This window comes from Cariama cristata, unplaced genomic scaffold (genome assembly GCF_000690535.1).
Source record: "Cariama cristata isolate BGI_N322 unplaced genomic scaffold, ASM69053v1 scaffold20832, whole genome shotgun sequence".
In the NCBI taxonomy this organism is placed as follows: domain Eukaryota; kingdom Metazoa; phylum Chordata; class Aves; order Cariamiformes; family Cariamidae; genus Cariama; species Cariama cristata.
The window spans coordinates 69,187-92,748 of NW_009603539.1; the positions used below are offsets into that span (position 1 = coordinate 69,187).

The 23,562-nt window shown below is 35.8% G+C and overlaps 1 protein-coding gene across 1 annotated transcript in view; it reads right to left on the reverse strand.

Moving 5' to 3' along the window:
• Window positions 1-23,169, reverse strand: part of ADGB (androglobin) — an 84,584-nt gene extending 61,415 nt beyond the window's left edge. The window contains exons 1-11 of the mRNA XM_009695248.1: window positions 23,099-23,169; window positions 19,834-19,984; window positions 16,768-16,860; window positions 14,943-15,014; window positions 14,475-14,663; window positions 12,620-12,759; window positions 10,960-11,046; window positions 9,249-9,442; window positions 7,525-7,650; window positions 2,797-2,891; window positions 129-303 (exon numbers count right to left, since the gene is read on the reverse strand). Coding sequence (XP_009693550.1) covers window positions 129-303; window positions 2,797-2,891; window positions 7,525-7,650; window positions 9,249-9,442; window positions 10,960-11,046; window positions 12,620-12,759; window positions 14,475-14,663; window positions 14,943-15,014; window positions 16,768-16,860; window positions 19,834-19,984; window positions 23,099-23,169 — 1,393 coding nt within the window. The remainder of the gene's footprint in view (window positions 1-128; window positions 304-2,796; window positions 2,892-7,524; window positions 7,651-9,248; window positions 9,443-10,959; window positions 11,047-12,619; window positions 12,760-14,474; window positions 14,664-14,942; window positions 15,015-16,767; window positions 16,861-19,833; window positions 19,985-23,098) is intronic.
• Between the last annotated feature and the right edge of the window lie 393 nt (window positions 23,170-23,562).

The following is a 23,562-nucleotide window of genomic DNA, read 5'->3' on the forward strand; positions in this document are numbered from 1 at the left end:
AGACAGTGTGTAATCCCTAGGGAAGTTCCATTGAAATTAAGCTAACAGATGATAAATATGGCCCTGAAAATGTTCACAGTAATTGAAATGCAATTACAAATTTATTTTTGAGGTTTGAGTAGACAAACCTTGGGGTTCAGATGTCACAACAGTTTCCTTTTTCTGACGGAAAAGCTTCCAACGAGGAACCGGTGGTGGCTGTGGTGGTGCAATCAAAGGACAGGACCTAGTTCTAGTGATCAGGACAGGATGGCTATACATGTGGGAAAGACCATATTGCCTCAGCTTCTCGGAAGAATCAGCCTATGAAACATAGAAATATAATCTGAATGGGGTCAGATCTCCTTTCTCATCGTATCTGTCACAAAAAAGAACAGTATGCACACAAAAGCATCTAACAGCTTGGATAAGAAATGAAACAAAAATAGTCCACCTGACAAGGCTATCCAAAAACATTCTAATTATAATTTGATATTCAGTAGAAAAAGTATAATTGAATACTTAGAATTGTTTACATATATTTTACTTTTCAGAATAGATTCATGACTTCTTTCAACTTACTTATATAACCATATTCGTTTTAGGTGTTATAGAAAACATAAGTGAAGCAGAATGAAGATGTAAGAAAACAACAACAACATTTTAAATAAACATATTTAAAAATACTTTTTCTGAGGGAAAAAGTCATTACTTCATGCTGAATTTATAAAGAGGCAGAATTCTGGTCTTTTAGACAACTTGTGAAATCTCCATAATGTAATATGACTTTGAATCAATACATCATTAAAGTCAAGCTTTTTATCTGCTGGCTAATTTAGAAAACATGAAAGGCACTGCAGTTGACCAGTACGCCAAAGCCCTTAGCAACAGACTTAAGAGCAATTTTAGATGTGGACATTGAGTGGTGCTCTTCCCATTAAAATAATAATGGCCCAGTACTTAACATCTTTCACTACTGAAAGTTCTGCTACAAGATTTGCACATCCTTTTCATTTTAAAAATACACCTTCTTCTACTTGCTAAATAAATCACTGATAAGTTATTTCTTTAACATGCTCATCAGCAAGTCTCTGATTGCTCCTGCTCATTGTCAAATGTTCCTGAGGTTCTGTAATTACAAACTTTGCAAAGAAGAATGTAGTTGCGGTTGTCAGAATTATTGGAAGGGAGAGGATCAAATTAAAACACAGTAAGGTACACAAGCAATATATCAGCCTCATTTGATCTCTGAATTTATAAAGATGTATTACAGGAGTGGTGACTGGGTACACACACATTCAAGCAACTTAAATGCGTAAGTTAAAAATCCAAGATTAGAAAGGATTTTGAAGAATATCAGTTAGGTGCCATAAAGGAGAACTTGTCAGCTGCTGAGTAGGAGACACACTTGAATGACTCAATTATTGATCTTTTTCTCATTTTATTTGAACTAACTTAAGACAATTAAATTCGGATCACATCAACCCAAGGACACACACTAGAAAGTAAAGCTAAAAGGGATACTGCAAAAATTCTGGAGGGAAATTCTGGCACAACTGTAGTCAATGACAAAATTCCCTCCAAATTTAGGGAAGAACTCTTATTCCAGTGAATCCACTCTTCCAAATTTTAATTATTTCTATCAGTGTAGTATGTCTCCGCCCTCAAAGAAAGCTTGAAAATGGGCTTTTTTAGAAAGAAATCCACTAGACCTCTATATTTAATTTCTGTCAACTTCCATTTTTCTATCAGTCTTTACTAAAATACAGGTTTAGACATATAGATTCATCTGCCTCATCCTGTTTGGTCTGCCAGGCCTCTTTTTCAGTAATCTCTATACCCTAACAGACTGAAGCTAAGTTTGAGACTCAAGGTGTTAGGTGGCAGAAAGGATATAACCCTATGTTACCATTTCCAGTTTGCTTTTTGGTGACTAGTATTACTTATTATTAGTAAAGAGACAGTATTGTCTGATACCTTAAATTAAAATAAATTAAAACAGAAGTCACAGAGAACAAGCTAGTCTTCAGAACAGCATAAAATACACAGCACAATTTAAACAAAGAAAATAGTGCCAGAATTAAGAGCAGTAAAGCATAACACCTGCAAACCATTTCTGGAAATTTCCTTATTCTATGAAGCCTGTCAGTTTCCTGAGAAGGCAGCTTAAATTTTAATGTTCTAATTATGATAAATATGATTTAAATGTACAAAAATTTAAATCTTATTAATAATCAACTCAAGAAAGCCTGCTCTGGCATTATAAATAGCTTTCTGTAGAGTGTGAGTGATTAAGTGGAAATTTAAGCATTGTTTTTACCCCAGGTGCAATAAAGTGCTACACTCTCTCCAGCTGCTTTCACCCGTTGCAACACTAATGATAGAAAGGGATATAAACATGCTATTTCTTATAGAAGAACGTATTGGAAAATGTATATCAGAGAAGTCATTAATTGTAGGCTTAAAGAATTAAAATTCATGTTTTTCAAGTAGTCCTTAAAATAAACAGTCTTTCCATTCAGAAGTATCTAATCATGATGCAATTTCTAGTCCATATCTAGTCTCTCCCAGGAGACTTCAGCTCCTGGGATCCAGAGGAAAGTGAAGTAAAACTGAAAGAATGAGCAGGCTGTGACAGCAAAATGCATGTTCATAACACAGAAGTATCGAAATATAAATTTACCTGATAGTAATTACCTGGTGACTGCTTCACTATACTAATCGTATTATTTTTGTTACAATACAGTTGCTACGAAATGAAACTCCCCGATAACAAAATAAGTAATGCTTTCATGTCCTAAAAGCATAGAATCTTACCATCTGCCCTAATGAAAAAATATCCTCTTCAAACAAATGTAGTGGTATACAGCCAGCATACACGGCCATTTCTGGCTGGGTTGGCACAGAAGATCCTATAGAGAAAACATCAACATGCTTTAGAACAGAGCAAACAGTAAATAAAAGCTGTTGTACCTCACCCTAAATTATTCCGCTTACTCTGCCTTATTTTCATTATCCTTTTGTCTGACTATTATTTCATTCAAAACAAGAGCTCATTGTAAAGTAGTTGGAAGAGAAGCCATGGATGGAAAAAAATCATTATTTTAACCCTTACCTATTTAGACTATCAACATCTTTTGCATATTTTACTTCTTTTACACAAATTAATAACAGAAACTACAACTTAGAAATGCAACAGGTCAGAGGTAGCTCTCGCCATAGTTCTTTTGTCTGTCTTCAAATTTTAAAAATACTAGATACTAGCATGAAAAACACATCATCTGGGTAGATGAAGTATAAACATAGATTGGTCAGTACTAGCTAAAGGTTTCTCACCAGTGAAAGCAAAATTTGATCTTGCCAACAAAAGGATCAAGCACCAGAGCTCTGGCCACTCCTGCCAATGGATATGAAGACTGAGATAAGTAGTTTGAGAAGCAGAGCGCTTGTAAATCAGGGTTACTGCTCTTATGTCTGTCAAGGAGATCGAAAAACGGAGGTAATGATGGCTGCTTCAGAGAGCGTGAGAGGGTGAGCCCATAGCTCTTATCCCACACGCCTTACGGAAGCTTGTTTTCCTGTAATTCTGCCACAGGCGAGGCATAAAAGCAGGGGCATGTTCACTCTGTTACCTCTAGAAATCTGTTGCACCAAGCAATCACGCAATCATCTCATACCTGTATCTGTGAAAGAAGCCATTGTTAATTCTTGAATGATGAAAAGAAACCAAGGCTGCCTGGCTGACAGCCACTTCCACTCATGCTGAAGGGAAAATAAAAGTCTAAAAAATATAATACTAGAAATATAAGTCTCTGGTTTGACCTAAAAGCCAGCTCAAAAAGAAAGATATCTACTTTTCTCTCATTTTTCTTAGTCATCTAAGAAAGTACGTGAACACAGGATTTCAGTGCACAGGCTGCGACATCTGTTTTTCATCGCAATGTTTTGCCTTCGTTCCCTTCAGCTCCACCTCAAATATAGGATAATTGCTTCCTATGTTTAGTAAATATTCAACTGCAAGTTGTTCTAAGAATAGGTGTTTTCTGTGAAAGGGAATAAAACAATGCTGTCTGCATACAAAGAAAAAATGGAAAGGAAAAGAAAAGGGAAAAGGAAAGCTAGGCAAGTGGCTGGAAAATACAATATCAGACTTAAAATTCATTTATTTAGAACGTATGCAATGTTTTTTTCTTAGCAGTAAGATATCTCTGCATCTTAAACATTCTTCCAGAAATTCAATTACTTGATTAAATATAAGCTGATGGTAAGTCAGAGTTACTTTCCAGTAGAGTCTTAGTATTTCTCACTGCATGCTTGTGATTCCCATGTCACCCACAGCTCTTGTATTAGCTATGGGCTTCAACTTATACAAAAGCAAGGCTATAATCTAGGTTTGATCTCAGTCCCTGCTGACATATCTGAGCTGTTACACATAAAGCAGTAGTAGCTACGATGTCCTATACATTACAGAACACTACATGCCACAAGGCACACCGATCTCATAGCTCGTGAGAATTATTTCTCAAATAAAAGTATTTAATCAAACACCAGGTGGAATGTAAAGCTGTCATACTCAGTCCAGATGGGTTGTGAAATAAAATGTCTGCAGGGCAGACAATAAACAGCAATGAACAAATTATTAGAGCATACAAATGATTAACCAGGCCCACCATATTCAGGTTAATAATACTATTACAAGACTAGAAAGATTTTGTACACTATGCCAGTACCTTCTAAAAATAATATATTATTTGATCCTTTGTCACTGTATAAAAAATAAGGATGTATGCCCGTTATTTGCCAACAAGCATACCACCGATTAGCGTCAATTCAGCATCTGGGGAAACTAGTTAAAAACCGACAGCCTTGATCAAATTGTATTATTAGATGAAAAAAGTTATAATATATGGTACAACAAAACAGTTAGATTCAGCAGAGCCTATTGTTTATATCCATCAGTGTGGGTTTAAGAATTCTGCAGTGCTTTGTTAAAAATTTCTGAATCCTTGTAGCTGCTTATGTTTCACATTTGCGGCTTTGCAAATTCACTCACTCAGAGAGTGAGTACTACACAACCTGAACAAATGTTTCGATCCCTGGGAGAAGGGAAACTATCATTTGAATTGATCCATGTTATATATGTATCTCTCTCTATATCTCCAGCCACTTCAAAAGAAAGGCCAGGAATGAAAATTGTTGGTTTTATTATTTCTTAATTGTGCCAGTTAAGACTCACAAAGCGTTTTCTCACTATGTCTTAATGTTTCTCTTCAATATTTATCTGTCAAACAAGAGCTGATGCTGAGTTTTAAACTTCCAAAACGCTCCAGTTGGCTTTCAATATTCTTATCAGGTGTGCAGCTCATACATTAACCTCTGCTGTTATGTTAGGCATGGATTAGCTTTGCCTATTGGGGGGTATTTTTTTAGTCTTCAGAAAAAACACCTATACCCTTTTCAGAATTGACATAAATATTGCAGAATCATAATATGCATTTGAAAAAACAGAACAAAATATTAGGCTTCAATCCCTACTTATAAGTGAAAGCCCTTTTGAAGAGGCAAAAGGAAAATTAAAAGAACCTTACAGCTATGTGTTACATATCTCATTGACTCTAATGGTTAACATTAGAGATCTAATTGTATGATTTCAGACGTTTTTAAACATCATAATAATCTCCCAACAATTCTGCGACACAGAAAATATCATTATCTCTAGTTACAGAACTAGTATCAAAGCATAATCACATTTAGTATAAATAAATGGCTGGTTTATAGAACAAACTCCCAAATTCCTGGCTAGTGCCGTCTCCAGTGGAATAGTATCCCACTTCCAGCAGTTCAGAAATTATTAGGAAAATCATTAGTCCAGAAACATAAATGCAAAGCGGAGCAGTGGCTTTTTATAGGAACAAGGGGCCCAAGTAGCTCATATCATCTCACGATAAAGACTTTACGGAATGAGTGGACTTGCCAGGCAGCGTCAGCCCACCCCAACATTATATCCCACACAAAAGCAAAAGCCTGCAAGAGAAGTTTCCGAATACTTAGAAGTAACTGGTATGTCAACAGGTATGAAACTAAACAAGGTAATGAATACATTACACAATGAATACAAAAGATTTTAGAAAGAAAACAGCATAAACTGTGCTTTAAATGGCAGAACAAAGATCAAAATGTCATGTAGTTTCTCTTATGGAAACATTCTCTGATGATTTTTAATACTCTTTCACTCATTTCACACAATTTCTAGAATTCATCACTTGGATCCTTCTGCTTTGCTTTTGCTTTCTTTTCTCCATGACTTGCTTGAGTACATTTCTTATATTCATGTGAAATGCCTCATTTCCTATTCCACAACTACCACCACTAAACCAAACCATATTCCTGCAATATATTTTAATATTTACTGCTGTTTAATTCCTTTAGTAGTACATAAGGTAGGAAGTCAAATGAATATATCTGCTGATGACAAACAGCAATATTGGTTTGATATAAATTAAAATTAGTAAACCACCAACTTTAATCAGGATTTAAATTGCGAAGTAGGAGTCTGATTTACATAGTGCGTTTCATTCTTGCTATATATCTTTACTTTGTAGTTACTTCGCCAAACAAAGATGCTCTACTTATTCTTACCTATTGATTTGCAACTAGATAATATTCCTGTTAATAAATATGTTTCCTGCTGCTACCCATATGGAAATGCTACATGTATGCAAATATAAGCAACAACAAAACCAAATCAGCGTAATGTACATTTATGAAGACTTTTTACGTTTTATGATATTTTATGTCAGTAAGCATAAGCATGACATTTCTTACTGGCTGATTAGTTGACCAATTAGTATTTACTTGTGGATTGTTTAAACTGTATCTTGGTTTTTTTTTTTAGAAAAAGAGCTAAATTTAAATGCACAAAGCAAGACTTAATTTTTATGTTACCATGGATGTATCAATACAAAAAAATAAATTCACCAAGATATATTTTCAGGATAAAGGAAACAAATTTATTAAACAATTAAATCATGAAGTGAATTCTAATGAATATTTCTGGCCCCCCTGCCCTTCAACAAAGAAGCACTGCTGCTTTTTCCAATTGCAATTTACTGAATAAAGTAGATATTGAACAACTAAGTTATTAGAGAGGAAGTTTTTTGGTTTTGTTTTTGGTTTGTTTGTTGTTTTTTTTGGGGGGGGGAGTGTTTGAAAAAAACAAAACAAAATACAGAAAGACAATTTAGCACTAGAACAAATCTTGGTCCTACATGACTGGCCAGCAACTTGCAAGTATTCTGCATAGATTTACTTTACTTTTTGACATCAAACACAAATTACTGCAATATTATTCTTTATATAAGTTACAGGATTTTAATAGGTTAGATAACTTCAACCTATAATGCAGCCTGTAAAGAATCACAATTTTTAAAAAAATGAGTATATATTTATATACTCCCCCCAATGAAGTTCAAAAACAAATAAGAGCAAAGCCCTCTAGTTTACACACATATCTCCTGGTTTTAGCTTCAAAGGAACAGGACTTACTTTCAGTTAAGGCCTGAAGAGAACGTTGGGCTTCTGTCAGCATTTGTGAAGACTGAAGTGCTAACTTGTTTTTTTCTTTTTCTCCTCTGCTTTTCTTCTTTCCGATTTCTCGCTGCTCTGCTTTTTCTATTAAGCAAAAGAAGGATTAAATATTTTTCTTTTTCAGATATAAACTTTCAGTCATAGTCTCATACTGTGTAAATGCTTTAATGACATTTTAGATAAATTGGAAAAAAAGAAAAAAAAAATCAACCACAAACTATTCCAAGTCAGAAGAGTTGAGATACAATAAAGAACTAATGTCATTCAGTTTTTAAAAAATTTAAACAAACAAAAATAATTCTTAAAGTGTAAAGGCAGATTTACTAAGAAGGGGCCAGGAAAGTTTCAGTCCCACTTTCCACAGTTGGTGTACAACTCTCATGTCCCTACTATAATGTTTCGAATTCCTGGCACTGTGTCAAATATTTTCTTCATGTCCTTGCTGCTGTGCATCACTAATTCCCAAAGAAAGCTAACATAAGTGAGGCATAGGTTCCCAGTGGACATGGAAGAAGAAAGTCTCCCACAGTCAGAACCTTCTTTCAAGCCTCAGAACTTAGACTATAGTAAACCACATTTCTAATGAAAAACATCCCAAACATTAATAGAACATCTGAACAGAGCTTGTAGCCTCAGAGTTGGAGATTACAGAGCTGTATCATAACGATAATGCTTCCCTGATTCTTAGCTGTTTCAGTTACTAATAGAAATTTAAGTCTTTGGCAGCATTAAATTTACAAAGGTTTCTGGGAATAAATTACAGCACCCTGTTGGACGAAAGACAGTGCTGTTCCCAGTGGCTGCATCCCTGTACATGTCCATTCCAAACTCCGCAATATCTACTATGCTGGTGAGTAAGTCATAAAATGATAGCAAGAATTCCCAAGAAGAGTGAATAACCCCTCAGCCGGGTCTCTTAACGTTTTTTTATAATGCTTCTGACATTAGGACATAGTACTTGGGATTCAAAGTGGAGAAGGCAGGGATTTTTCTCAAAATCTAGGAAGAAATAGAAATTTTAGGATATGATTTGTACCTTCCAAAGACATTAGAAGTCTTGTGAAATTGCATCCATGCCTTCAAGTTAAAAACAGCAACTAAGAAAACTCAGTCTCAAATACAAACATTGAAGAATAATATACCGGAACAAATAAGTTTCTAAACCTAAGTTTTCTTCAAGAGCTTCTAAACCTATTTACATTTAAATGAAAAAAAATGAAACGTATACCTAGTAGTATAAACAGAAAAGTTGCTATAAATAAAAATGCAGGTAGATTAGAATGTACTTGTTAGAACGCTCTGTAGGTAATCATGCTTTGCAACATTCATTACGAAATGTATAATTTATTGATGGTCAGAGTAGCATTGCCTTTGGGGAAACTGTAACCTCACTGATTCTTATCCCTCTGCAAGGAACCAGTCTTTATAGAAATGGTTGTGAAACAGAGCCGAACAAATCTCTGCTATAAAATGAAGCTGTTTTCATAAAATAAGAGACTAGTACTTCTAATGAGATCCATAGTTAAAACTTTTTTTACACCATTGCAACATGTTCAGTGAAACAACAACAAACCCACAGAGTTGCATGTGGCGCAATAAAGACATACAAATTTGAAGCCAGAGGTTATGCAAACTTCATTTATGCTTGGCCTACAAAGATAACACTACCTGAAATTACAAACCTTTGCCAATTTTATCAGCTTTATCTGACTGCTTATTCACAGATGAAACTTCATTTTTTAACCCTGAGACTTTGGTCTCTTCAGGTCTTGTATCTGACTGAGGAATATCAAGTTCTGGAGTTTTCTTATTTGGCAACTTGAATTCTGGCACAATCTCTTTCAAAAATCCCCAGACTTTGTCCAAGTATCCAGGCCTTTAGAAAAAAAATAAACAAAAACCACCAAAACAAAAAACAATACATCAATGATAATTATATTTGCAATAAGAAAAGAAAGTGTGATTTTCATTTAGACAACACTATGCTACAACTGACAGTCCAACTCTTAGAAAAGTTACTGGGTAATTTTAGCAACTAAAACACACTTGCTTGGTTTTGTGTATCAGCCAATTTGTAGGCCTTTAAAAAAAAAAAATAAACAAAACCCACCAAAACCAAAAACAATACATGTATACATCAATGATAATTATATTTGCAATGAGAAAAGAAAGTGTGATTTTCATTTAGACAACACTATGCTACAACTGACAGTCCAACTCTTAGAAAAGTTACTGGGTAATTTTAGCAACTAAAACACACTTGCTTGGTTTTGTGTATCAGCCAATTTGTTAAGAGACAGATTATGGACAGATCCATTAAAAAAAGAGAAGGTGGTTAGAGAAGCACGTAAATAAAGCATTCTTTCTAAAGCTTTTAATAGATAAAAGTTGTGGCAGAGAAATTTGCAGAGCACTTGGCAACTACACCATACGACGACTTAATTGTGGCTCTCTATATTAAAAACCTTCTCAAAGGTACTTCCAAACTATTTTCCTAACTGTTCCATGCCACTTCCACTGATTCCACCACCTGCAACAGCTTTTTCATCTGACCTGACTGTTGCAGCCATACTGGTTCTCCACAGAAACTCAGTGACTCCAGAAATGATCTAAAACTGAATGAATGGTTCAGGGCCATGAATAAGCTTCGTGCAAGCTAACTAAATAAATTATAGACAAACCAAATTGTATACAAACCAAAACTATTTGTTACCTGTGTATTCGTTAGAATGCATACATGAAAAGGCAAAAAAGTGTAATTTTAAAAAAAAAAAAGGTCTAAATATTGAGTGCCTGTATCCCTCTCATTCATTCAGTAAAAAGAATATCAAGCTGGAAAATTAGAATGTTTGTTCTTTAAAAACACAAAATGGACTTAAAACACATGGGAAACAAGAAAGATGTTACTACAGGTTGGAAATACTATCTTTGGTTGGAAATAAAAGTATATCAACTGTTGCAATTTAAAAGGTGAAAACATCCAACTAGCTGAAGTTGATTACTTCCAAATTCATGATGTATACTTTCTATAGTACATTCAGATACAAAGTTATTATTATTACTGGCAGACACTTTGTATCTGTATACTAGATGAAATGGATTTCTCCAATCCTGCTTTCACCAGTGTTTAATATTAGTTAAAAATAAATTCATTTTATAAAGAATAGGCATCAGCTTAACATGATAAATAGCTTTACAAGCAACTGTATGACCTACAAAGAAAAACACAATAAAATTGCATTCCTTGAAGGCATATTTCTCGAGTGCCAGATTAAAAACCATACACTTCCCAAAACTGATGCTGAAGGACTGGCTCAGCTTTATTTTTGATAATGCCTTACAGAATTAAATATTAAACAACTAATATGTCAATTGTTTAATAGAAGAACTTACTGGAGAGGAATAACCTCTGGTATCCATCCAGTCAGTGTATGTAGAACTGTAAATTCTTCCAGCTCTCTTTTTCCAGTCTCATGTACACTGTAAGACAATAGCAGACATTATACAGAATTATATTATAACCAACTCACAGTAAACTCTGTAGCCTACATCGCTTCCTGTAGGAGCAAGACCATAGACAAACAGAATAGCTTGCTGACAAACAAGTCATTACTTGCAGTTTTAGGAGTTTTCCAAACCACTGCTGACTACTAGCCTTTTATGCTACAAGACAAATTTGCTTTTATGCCTTTACATCAGGCATGATGTAAAGTGTTCCCTCCGATACAACTCCTTTAGTGTTCCCTCCGATACAACAGCATAGTTTCAAAAACTATGTATATTTGCACACAGTAAAGCCTCTTTTTGCAGGGTTGAAGATGTGGGTTTGAAATCTCTTCTGCTAGGAGGGGGATATGAATCTAGAACTTCCATTTCCTGAGCAGCTGCTCTAACTCCCAGGTTATTATCCACAAGTTGGCTGTATTTCCAGTGTACCACACTCCACTCTTTCAAATTGATAGTCTCCTGCTCTCTGGAGAGATTTCCATCTGTAGATCCTGAGAGGACCAAGGCTAAAGATGCCAGCATTTGGCCATGACTAACCCTTACGCTCTGGAGAAATACAGTATTTCAAATACATTCCTGCAAACAGAGTTTCCTAACAGCAGCTCCCTAGCCTGTGTAGAAGTACTTTCACAGAGTCACAGAATCCATTAGGTTGGAACAGACCTCTGGGATCATCGAGTCCAACCTTTGCCCTAACACCACCATGTCAACCAGACCATGGCACTAAGTGCCACATCTGGTCTTTTCTTAAACACCTCCAGGGATGCCACCAGCTCCCTGGACAGCCAATTCCATTGCCTAACAACCCCTTCTGTGAAGAAATGCCTCCTAATGTCTAATCTGAACATCCTTGGGCACAGCTTGAGACTATGCCCTTTTGTCCTGAAACTTCAGATCACTCTTCCGACAAACATAACTTGATATGACCGGAATGTATGATCAGAACAGGGAAGCTTGACTACCCAGATCAGTGTTTTGAATTCTTTTCTGAAGCTTAGTCATTTGAACACTTGGTGTTCATTGCTCATCTCATAGGAACCTGTGGTGTTAATTGTCAATCACTGCCCCACGGGGCAGTTTCTACTTTCCAGGTCAGTTTTAGGGAAGCCCACAACAGCAGAACTGTAGCAAAAGCATCAAAAGTAGCTTGCAATACCCTATTTTCAATACTGGTTAAGCCAATACTGTTAAGGCTGACAATTAAAACTTCATTAAAACTTCTTGGACACATCCATTTGGTGGAAAACCACACGTGAAGCTTTTTAGGAATAATGGCAAACAGATAAAGCAAATAGGCAGGGTGTTCCAGTTTCTTTGCAAAGTTTTCTGTGCATAAATTTGCAAACACACCTAAAAGAAAACACTGCACCTTCTGTAGCTAAAGGGGATTTTGTTTTACTGATTTACAGTGTCAGCTTTCAGAGAAGCGTATATTTGTCATTACAAGATTTTTAGCAAAATATACTTCCCATGTATACAAAAACAACTTTTTTCAAATTCCATTTGACTTCACAAAACAAACCAAAAGTGAGATGATTAAACATACCTAGTATTCGCCAGTTTAATGATAGCTTTGGACAGCAACATTGGCCAAAGTTCAATTTGACAGGCTGTAGCTGGTAATAACAAATTATCCTCTTCATTGAAAGGCATAGCATCATCCACAATGATCTTTCTCCAGCACCCCTATGACAGAGGGAGGGAGAGGAAAGAAGAAAGAAAACACTGAGTTTGTGGGCTGGAAACAGAACACGTAAGTACAGTAGAATTGGGTTCTCTTAATTTGATTTACATTACAGATGGCTTTAAAAGAAGTTTATCTCATATAATATCTGAGAGGCATGGAAAGAGTATTCATAGCATTTTATTACTGCTCTGACTTAATTATTTCAGAGATTAGATTAATTGCCGCTATTTCCAAATATATTTCTTCTCATATGTATAGTCCATTATGTGCATGCATTCATTGCTGTTTCTTCAGCTGCCATGACAGGTGCTTGAGAAACAGCAGTGATTAAAAAAAGGCTTAACTAAGATATCAGTTTTGCAAATGTGCCCTTGCTTCCCAAAAACTACCTGGGGATGTTGGCTGCAGTGGTTATGTCCTGGAAAGCATTAAGATTGTATCTTATAAAACACTATAGGAAATAACACAAAATGACCGAATGTAACAAATACCCACACTTCCAGGATAAGAAACAAACAGGTAAGACAAGATACTGATGTCTCCAGTATCAGATATTTCATCAGTAAATTGAACTAGTATCCCACAAAATAATCTTACCTACCATTCTCCAAAAAAAGTCTCTGTCCTAGTGATCATAATAGAGAGGCCAAGAAATTGGTGGGGCAATAGCAAGTACTTCCGTTAACTCACCCACAAAATGTTCACCATACGTTATCAGAGAGGGCAAAATTACTGCTCTCTCCTTGTAACGAAACTGTGGCTTCAAGTTGAGATGCCTGTTGATTAACTCTGTATCCTATAGGTTTCAGAAGAAAACAAATTTAGGCCATATGGCAAAGATACCCAAAAAGCATAAAAAGAGGCTAATAGTTTTTAGGCTAAAAACTATTGCCCAACAGCCAAAACTAAATTTTTTAAGATTTCCCAAGGTTGAAAAGGACATAGTAAGTGAAATGATCACACATTCATCTCCTCTTTCAGTAATTGCTGAAGTTTAATAGATTGAGCAGTGCAAGTTGAAAAGTAAAGGAAAAGATTGAGGAGATATTTGGTTTTCCATAGCTCAGGACATGTGTTTTAGAAGTCAAACCCTGTAAAAATAGGATGTAAAACATCACATGCAGCTCAAAGAAACTACAAGTGGTGAAATTAATCACTTCTTAAATCAACATTATTTTAACCACTCACTATACGATACAGAATGAACTAATTATTTTCTGTCAAATGTATTGAAATTGTGCTTTGGGCTAAAGAATAACATTGGAAAACTGCTGTTTGACACACACACACAAAAAGTCACAAGTATCAGAAAAGCTATTTCAATAAATAGTTTGAACATATGCAACATTAGCAACTGCCATTATCGGATCCTCTTTCTACAATGTAATAAACAAGTGAACTCAAATGCAGTATCTTGTTGCAGTGTTGCAGGCAGGGGGGAAATAATCTCCTAACATTCAGCAAAATTCTACATAATCTATGAAAAAACACTATTGCCTTTTCAATTAATAACTCTGTTCTATCAAGTTCTAAGTTGTCCAAAACTCACATGAACTGTAAAAGGTATTTTTATTAACATGCATCAACAATTTGTCAACTCTTCTACTCCTACAAATCTGTGGGATTTTCAATATTAATAAATACTTAGCCTAAACATTAAGATTTGTCACGCCAGCTGCATAATATTCATATATTGTCCGAGGGAAGTACTCACCATCCAATAAAGTTTCACTACATATTTTCCATAGCTATTGTACAGCGGCATGTGGTCCCTGGTAGCTTTACATAAGGCATAAATGTGTTCCCATGGTTTCCAAAAAAGTGTGGATGTTCCATTAGTTAAGACCTTTTCATTAGATATCCTCCAGACTGCATAAATTTCACTTATAATCCATCTCATCAGCTGAAAACAGAGAAAAAGGAAAAAAAAAAGAAAAAAGTTCAGAAAAATCTCTTACCATCATTGATTTAATTTTTCAAATTCTAAAAAAGCTAAACACTAATTATACAAATCTACATGATTTCCTGCCATTTTATTCCCATCATTCTTTTTTCACGTAAAAAATTTGTCACAACTTATTTCCTCATGGTAGGAATTTGCAGTGAAATCCAAAAAGTTAAAATTTGTTAAAAAGAATGAAAAAATATTTTTAAAAAGGGACATTAATGTATTTCTACCTACCTCACTACAAAATATATGCTCATTTGCTGAAACAAGGTCAAATGATGTTTCATTTCTGACAACCACAGGAATCTAGGAGAAAGTAAATTAGTTAAGTCCATAGCTAAATTATCTGGAAAAAATTAAATGAACACTAATATTTAACAGTAGTGACATACAAATGTTCGACATTTGGTAAATATCCGTTAGACACCTGTAAACTAGAGGCCATCAGTTTGCAATTTTGTAGCTGCTTTGGTATTTCTTAATAAAAATGTCTTAAAATGTAGATATCCAGAATTTTTAAAAAAATCATTATTTTTAACAGGAGATTTAAAGAGCATCAAACGAAATAAAAACATAAGTAAATTGAGATTCCCTCAATTTATTCATAATGCTTGCAGTTCTGCATTTAAATCATGATCATAACACTGTCTCATACTTTGAGATTTCCTTGGCCCCCCACCAAGATTCAGGGGGATTTGTTTCCTCACGGTCAGTTAGGCAGTGGTATTGTCAGCACGAACACTGACTTTATCAAACCTTTGACTGTATTACATAGTTTTGATGACTATTACTTGTTTAGGCAGTCATCTTCTTTTTGTAAGCAGTTTAGAAATAATATACTAGGATTGTAGTTTATTGAACTAAATATATCTGTGCCTCTCATCATGTATTGGTGATCATTGCCTGATTCTTTGCTTACCACACTAAACAGGTTTGTTTATGCTTTCTTTTATAGTTACTAATAGATTAGGTAGCAACATATATCATCTTAATCGCCTTTCATGACTTGACATTTACATTAATTTTTAACAACTTGCAAAATTTCTAGTAATCATAGCTTCTTGATTCAAAATACATTGGACCAAAATGAGCATCAAACTTTTAATCAGGTCTTAAAGAAAACAAATGCTTTCTTCATAGTGCTGTAGAGACAGATTTTAAAAGGTATTTTTAACACAGATACATGTTTCCATGTCTTCCTGGGCTGTCAGCTCCCTTGCCCTCACCTTTCAGATACCTCTACTCAGTTTATGCATTTTGGCAGTGTTTCTCATCCAATCTTTTGCTCCTGTCAACTACTCCCCTGATGTCCCCTTCTCCTTCCTCTATTCAAAATTAAAATTAGGCCTGTTTAGTGTCTAGTTAATAAAAAATTGGAACTGGCAAGCTGACAAGAAGAAAACTGACAAGCCTGAAAAACTTGGAAGAGTGGTCTAAGTGTTTTAAAACTTCAGCATTTCATGTGAAGTAAAAACGCTTTAAAACTTAGATTAGCAACAGCATTGGAAAACACTAACCTTTGAAATGGTAGGCTGTTTAGTTTCTTTGCAATTAACTTTAAAAATAAACTGAATAAGAACTTTTCATAATTTTAAAATGTTATGGTTACCTTCCAGACAAGTACTGTCAAAGACGAGGACAATATTCTATATGCAGACTGGAGAAATACAGTACTTTTTCTCACTTCAGCTATTGTATTTCTGATAAAGCTAATTCATGGTTTCAGGATAGATGTTTACTTCAGACACCTGCTCAAGGGAAGCCTTACTTGGAACAAACAGAACTCCTCCCTTAGAAGGAGCTGCCCAAGTCTATCCAGCGACCAGGGACTACAGATCATGCCCAGCACCACGCAGGCCTCAAGGCCAAGCTTTGCATCCAGCACAGGTTAACTGTTACAGGGATCGCTGACTCCTCGATGTACAACAGTCTCATGGACAGGATGACTATGCATGGTCAAGAGGGTTTTATCTGTTGAACTCATTTGCTCTACTAATTTTCTTCTACTTGTGACATAGGCGAGTAGCATTTTTTCATTATGACCTTGCTTGTGTCTTACCTTATTTGTTAAAAACTCATGTGGACGTTTCCATGAATGCACTTTTAAGGATGCTGGCAACTCTATTTTCCCTTCAGGATCCTCAAAGACATTCTACATAAAATATGTATGAGCAAAAATGGAACACTTTTTATTAATTACAGTATTGTATCTTCCACAAGATTTAAAATAATAAGTTGTTCGCAAAAGAGTTCACTTAAGGGGGAAAAATAGCATAAAAAGGAACTAATAGCATCTATAACTGAACTAAAAGACTGCAAAGCCCAAAATGAAGATTCAGCACAAAAGCTGTTTATATTGTTCTGAGAAGTCTATGTCGTCTGCACTGTCTAAATAGGTCTATATGAAATGTTTATAAGAAATGTTTCCTTTCTTTTCCACCTTTCAGAAAAACCTCCCAAAAAACTGTTTAAGATTTTAAGTCAGGCACTCTTCTACCAAGTTGTTTCTAAGTACTTTTTCCAACTCACTTATTTCTAAAGCTTTTTAAATTGAAGACTGAAAGTAAATGACTAAAGCGATATTTAGACGCAAACAAAGCAGGTTCCACACATTTAAAACTGTTACAGAAACCAGAGAGCTAGAATTATACAGCACCATGAATTAGCCCATTAAAAAAAGAGAGTCTCATATAATTTTGAAACTTTCATTTCCAAAGTGATACTTGTCCTCCACGTCAACAAAAGGCATCAGGATATATGAATCTGTTTACTTAATAGCACAATGTAAGATAAGGAGATGCCTCTGGTACTGCTCGTGCTGACTGAGAAGCTAATCAGCTACATGGTTAATGACTTTTATTTGTGCCTGGAATTTTAAATAGCTTTTTGGCATATTATATATTTCTGTGTGTTTCACAGTCCACGATCTACTCTATCCATCTTCTACAGACCAAACCAGAGAAAGAAATTGTGGAAATGAAAAACTACGATGCTTTGGGTACTTACTGATTAAAGGAAGGCAAGAGAAAATACATTACAAAAGCATAAAAACCCAAACCAAAGACTCCAAAATATTATTTTCCTCACACTTTTTTCTTATTTGTTTCATTGTGTAAGTTCCTTCAACATACCAATCTGCAACAAACTATCTCAAGTACCTGAAGGAAAAAAAGGTAAGTTGGGAGGCAAAAATGAACCTTTTAGGAATACTTATTTTTCTGAAAGCTTAAAGGAAGCCTTGTAGCCTGGACTATGCAGAACTGTATTAACAGGGTTTATATTCTGCTTTCAGAGACATCCAACACCGACCACACAGTGTAACAGGAAAGTTTTGCACTTAAACACCAGATAAACCAGAAAAAGGAGGCAGGTGAGAATGACATCACACTATGCAAAGACACACTAAAAAAAAAAAATAAAAAAAATAATCTGAGACACCTTTCTTTCTTTAGCTTACAAGTACAAAAATACTTTGAAGAAGGATACTGTAGGTTCAGCTAAACTTGGCTGACAAAATCAAGTTTAACTTATTTTTTATTTAAGGCAGCTATGAGACACAACTGCCAGGTTTCAGGAGTTCATGCTCTAAGGACAGGAGCCTCAACCACAAGCTCTACAGGAAGGACAGGCAAGAAACAGTCACAAGAGCAACAGACAAGGTCAAATGCACAACCTTGGCAGCACACTGCGCTGCTCTCAGAGAGGCTATGGTACACAGGTGCTTGGTACAAAGAGCTTTAGTGTTAGAAGGAAAGAGATCACTTCCAATTGATTCCTTTCCCCACACAAGAAAACAGGATTGTTTATATTCGTGTTCTAAGTGTACTCAAAGGTACTGGATGGCATCACTAATTCTGTTTCTAACTGAAATACCCCATACGATGTTGTCTTCCGGCTAGCTGCTTGGATCAAAAGATGCCACATTAGAAAATTCTTTAGATCTGTAAATTGGTCTGTGGTGACCAACATATGTAACAACTCCTTTAAACCTGTAAAAAGAGCAATGTTTTATACAGCTTGTGGCTGAAGAACTGAATTGTCCAGTAAACACCTCAGAATGCATCTTATGCTAAAAAAAAGAGCAAGATTTTTAGTTACAATTATTTTTAAATTTTATCTATTATAATAATGTCTGGCAGTCCTAACAGATAGTGCTTGATAAACATTTAGAATACAGCCTAAAGACGCCAAATGTGGTAATGGATCAGAAGAAAGACACAAAGGAAAGTTATTCACCTGTCAAGTTAACAGCAGTATTCAGTATGGAACCTATACCTTCTCTCAAAAGAGTACTTTGGACCCATAGGGTTACAATATATTTAAGCTTAAGAAAAAAAAAATATCTACAAACACGTATGCTAACATATACATAGCACACAAGAATACATACAGAACAAACATATGAACAATGCAGAATTTGCATATAAAATAGATGATTAAGCATGGTATTAAATGGATTTTAAATATCACTTAAAAATGCTACGTTTAAGAAACTATTTAAGAAATTATTTTACTACTGCTCTGCATAAACCAGTTTGAAAAAGTAAAAATCCAGATGAGACTTAGAAGTCATTCCAAAGTTGGAGAGACAGGAATTTTTCTGCATCTGGTCGGTGCTTACTTTCTGCAAAATAACAATATCCCCTCACCATTCTCTGCACACTAGAGCTGCAGGCAGTGTTTCATGTGTCCAGAAACAGGTGTGCTGAAGACAAGACTTCAACACCCATTTTTCCCATAATAAAAATGGGTGCATTTAACCTTTTGAATCCATAGAAACTGCAGTGCCCAGAGAAGGGATTGCTCTGACATACTATAACACTTCAGCTGTTCCCACATCCCCAGTTTTAATTATGTTATGAAATAGATTTCGGGGTTGCAATGTTTTTTTTTTAACACACACAAATGTCAACAGTTCGTTTAAGAAGCAACAAATAAATAGCGCATAATACTTTTAGTTTATTATTTTAGTTTAGTAGGGAACTATTTAAACTTACTGAAAAGATACGATTGAAAATTAATATATTTATCAGTAACAAATTATTCTGAAGTTATGACAAATACTCTATTAAATATAGGTACAAAAAATGAAGTAGAAATCATATATATGTGTCACACAACTTACTGAAATGGGGCTTTTTCCAGTTTTTTCTTTCTCTTTTCCAACTTTTCCAGTATCCCATTTTTCTGCATTGATATCTGCTTCATTCCATTCTGGCCAAATAGGAAATCTCCACTTCTCGTTGGAAGCACTTACATGGGAAGACATAGTTGCCCTGGAAAACAAACAGAGACATGAATAAACATGAAGACTGTGGAAGATTTTTATCTCATAACATATTCTTTTTTTAAATGTACTGAAATAAAAATTTTAGTTTTAGTAACTACAATAACTTTTTGTCACGAAGATAAGCAAGTCTATAGAAGTGCTAGATGGTAGAATTATCTGTTCTCATGACATAAGAAAAATAATGCATCTAACATAAAACACAGCAAATTTAAAACCAATAAAAGGAAACCTCTGACCGCTCAGCACATAATTAGCCAGGAGAACTCTTTTATAACAGATGCGACTCAGGTGAGAATAATGATCTATAGCTTCTGGAACAGCCTATCTCAAGCAGTACATACCTCTGTCTAACCCAGGACAAAAAAAGAAGGAAAAGAAGGTGCCACGTGGGGACTCTTAGTTCCAGTCCACCGAGCTCTGTGTGAGAAGCCACCAAGAGTACAGTCACCTGTGTTGGGTGTCCTTCAAGGCAGGGAGCTGAGGATCTCTTTCCAAATCCTTCTTTACTGTACCTGATTCAAAGAGGGAATCTGAAGTCATGTTTCCCCACATAATTGTACAGCAGCTTAGAAATTATGAAACCAGTAACTTTTCTGAGTTTGTTTCTCCCAGTGTTTCCTGCTAAAAAGATATAGCTGAATCTATGACCAGCTCAAAGAATACTGGGGAGATTGCAACACCTCATTCCACACTAGAGTTTGGTACTCAAGTATCTTTTAATAACACTGCTTGTGCTTTCCTCCTTTCTTTGGCATTTCTTCCTTGTTTCTGTAAAACCCTTCTGTGCCTTCTGTATAGCACCTGGGCAACTAACTAAGAACTAAAAATCTCTGCATGGCAGAGCACGTCAGTACTTCTGTGGATTTAGGCCTGCTCGTTTACAAAGCACTTAGCACACGTTGATAAGAAATCCCATTTCTTCAGTGGTGGTTACAGAGAGCTCACAGGAGAAGCTAAAGACCATTCTGCTTAAGTAGATGAATAATCCATGGCAAACAGTGTCTCTAACATGATACTTTAAGAACACCGTGCAGTTTGAAAGCACAATTACTATTATTTTTCTTGGACAGCACTTTTTCTGCTACACAGTTCTGCTGAAAGCTGCTTTTCTCTATTACATTGATTATTACAGTGTTCATTATAACAGAAGCTTAGACTTCTGTTGCACAGTCTGATGCAGTCTCCAGCCAACAGCTCCCGGAGAGCGTTTGCCTGCAAGATCCTCTGACACTGCTTGGAGCTCTGCGGAGAGAAAAACCTAAAGCTGAGGCCAGTAGCGAGCACAGCTTTTAGTATGATACTGCCACTGGTATGTTACTTCAACTTCATGGACTCACGGGCATGAAAACATTGAAATCTACAGATCAGGGTAGGCTGAGCTCTCAGGGGTTCATTGTTTTAATTAGAATTAACTAGGAAAACTAATTTGAATACATCATTTCCTAATTAAAATATAATCTGGTTAAACAAGAATTCAACTTACTGGTTGGCTTATATGCTATTTTAATATGTTTATCATATTTACTTGGGGAAGAACCTATTGTTTCACCACAAAGCATGAAACTAAAAATATTTACAGGCAGAAGGAAAAATGGAAAGTACTAACAAATTGACTATATAGGTTAATGCTGTACTGCATTTACAGACAGAAACATTTCAGTGAATAAAGCACAGGTGCTCAAAGCAAGATCTTTCTCTTTCTGGCCAGACAATGCTGACACTAAAAATTCTAGGTGTGCTTAACTTTATTTCTGAGACTAACAAAAATACTGGCCTTGGAAATATGTTGCACTGAGCTACCCTCTCGGACCACAAACACAAGAACCAGAGTACTGAGTCAGAGCAAGGGTGAACTATAGCCCAACATCTCGTCTCAAACAATACTCGCAACTGAAAGCCTACAAAGAGCATAAAGGCATATAGAGTATATTTCTCTAATACTTTGATAGTCTCCAATCATTTTTAGCTCAAACACTTCCTGAGCTAGATGTGGTTGCTACGTATTTATTTAATCTTCAATGGATTTCTTTTCTGCAACTTGTTCCATGACCCCATGTAAATTTTTAATGCCCATTAAAACTTACACTAACACAAGTGCTCCATCACAACACTAAAAGCAGCTTCAAGTTCAACAACTATGCCATTATCCACAAGACGTTAGTCCTTGCCATTCCCAAACTTCAGTCAATCTAGTGAGCCACACCCAAAACATCAAAAAATTAATCTGTTCAGTCTATATTGTCTAAACCACTGCTGTAGCCTAAACTGTAGGAACACTTACCCAAGGAACACATGCTGGTGGCGGATAAAACCTCAATCACAAGTCTTGGCTGAATCCTTATCCTAGGCATATGGGAATTCAAGTATGAATTAGCAATGTCACTGTTTTTTTCTGTTCTTACTGTCCCAGCCTTTAATCTTAATAACAAACATGACCTAATCCTGGGCTTTGGTGCAGCAACCCACTATACAACAGCAGTGCAGCAACTGCAATCAATCAGGCACACAGCTAAACTTAAATCATTTCTTCCAGCCAGCCCAGGCTTCAGCCGATCTCTGCAGGTCCTTAAGAATCCATCAGCAGTAAATACCGCTCTTGGTTACTGCTCTCCCTAAAATGAACTCCAACACCCCTCTGACCTTCCCCTATACATCAGTGACCTCTGCCTGTGGCACAATTATCTCCAAATCACTTGGCACTGACCATAAGCTCCTCACTTTCGTCCCTAATAACCCAAACCCTAATTCAGATAGATGCTGAGGAATCAAGTTTAATTCAGAAGACTAGGCTTGATGGCATAGAGCTTCATCAAATTAATTTTAAAAGCATTTTAATTCATTATCCATTCTTACAAGGCAGAATCTCTTTCTGTGCCGACAAAGACATCAATTCCTATTCACTATAGCCCTTGAAACCTGGGACAGATCAGATTCTCAGTAGCCTCTAATAGTGCAATTAGGAAAAGCTGTAAGGGCAGCAGTTCTTTTGAGCTCTTCAGCCTGTCATCTCCAGCAGCTGCCTAGCTCCTGAAGGGAATCACTACCTAATTAGAAAACAGTAATGAAGAGAGACCCAGTGGAGCATCCTGCAGAGACCCACGTGAAGTCTGGCTTAACGAGTCCAAAGGAATTCTCCTGCCTTCTCCGTATGCTTCCGAGATCCCACTCCATCATCGCAATATATCCACCAATAATTCCTGCACTGTGGAAAATCAACAGACATACTATGCTGACTGTTGTAAGCATTTACAGGGGAGAAAGCAGCCTGATCTCACTAGAAATCAAGCAAAGTAATTTAAAGGTGTTCAAAATACACTGCCCTGATGTTTGTACACATTACTCTAGGCTTCTGCACTAACGTTATCCACAAGAGTTGAAATTACAACACTGTAATTCTTTGTGGTTAGCATTGACAGCTCTCAGGATTTTTTTTACAAATTATTTGTAAAAACTATTAGCCTTTCTTCTTTTTTATACTACTGATATTTCTATTCAGTATTTCAATTGTTAGAGACACATAAAAGCAAGCAGTGGTTACTATCAGAAACACAGTACTAGACAAAA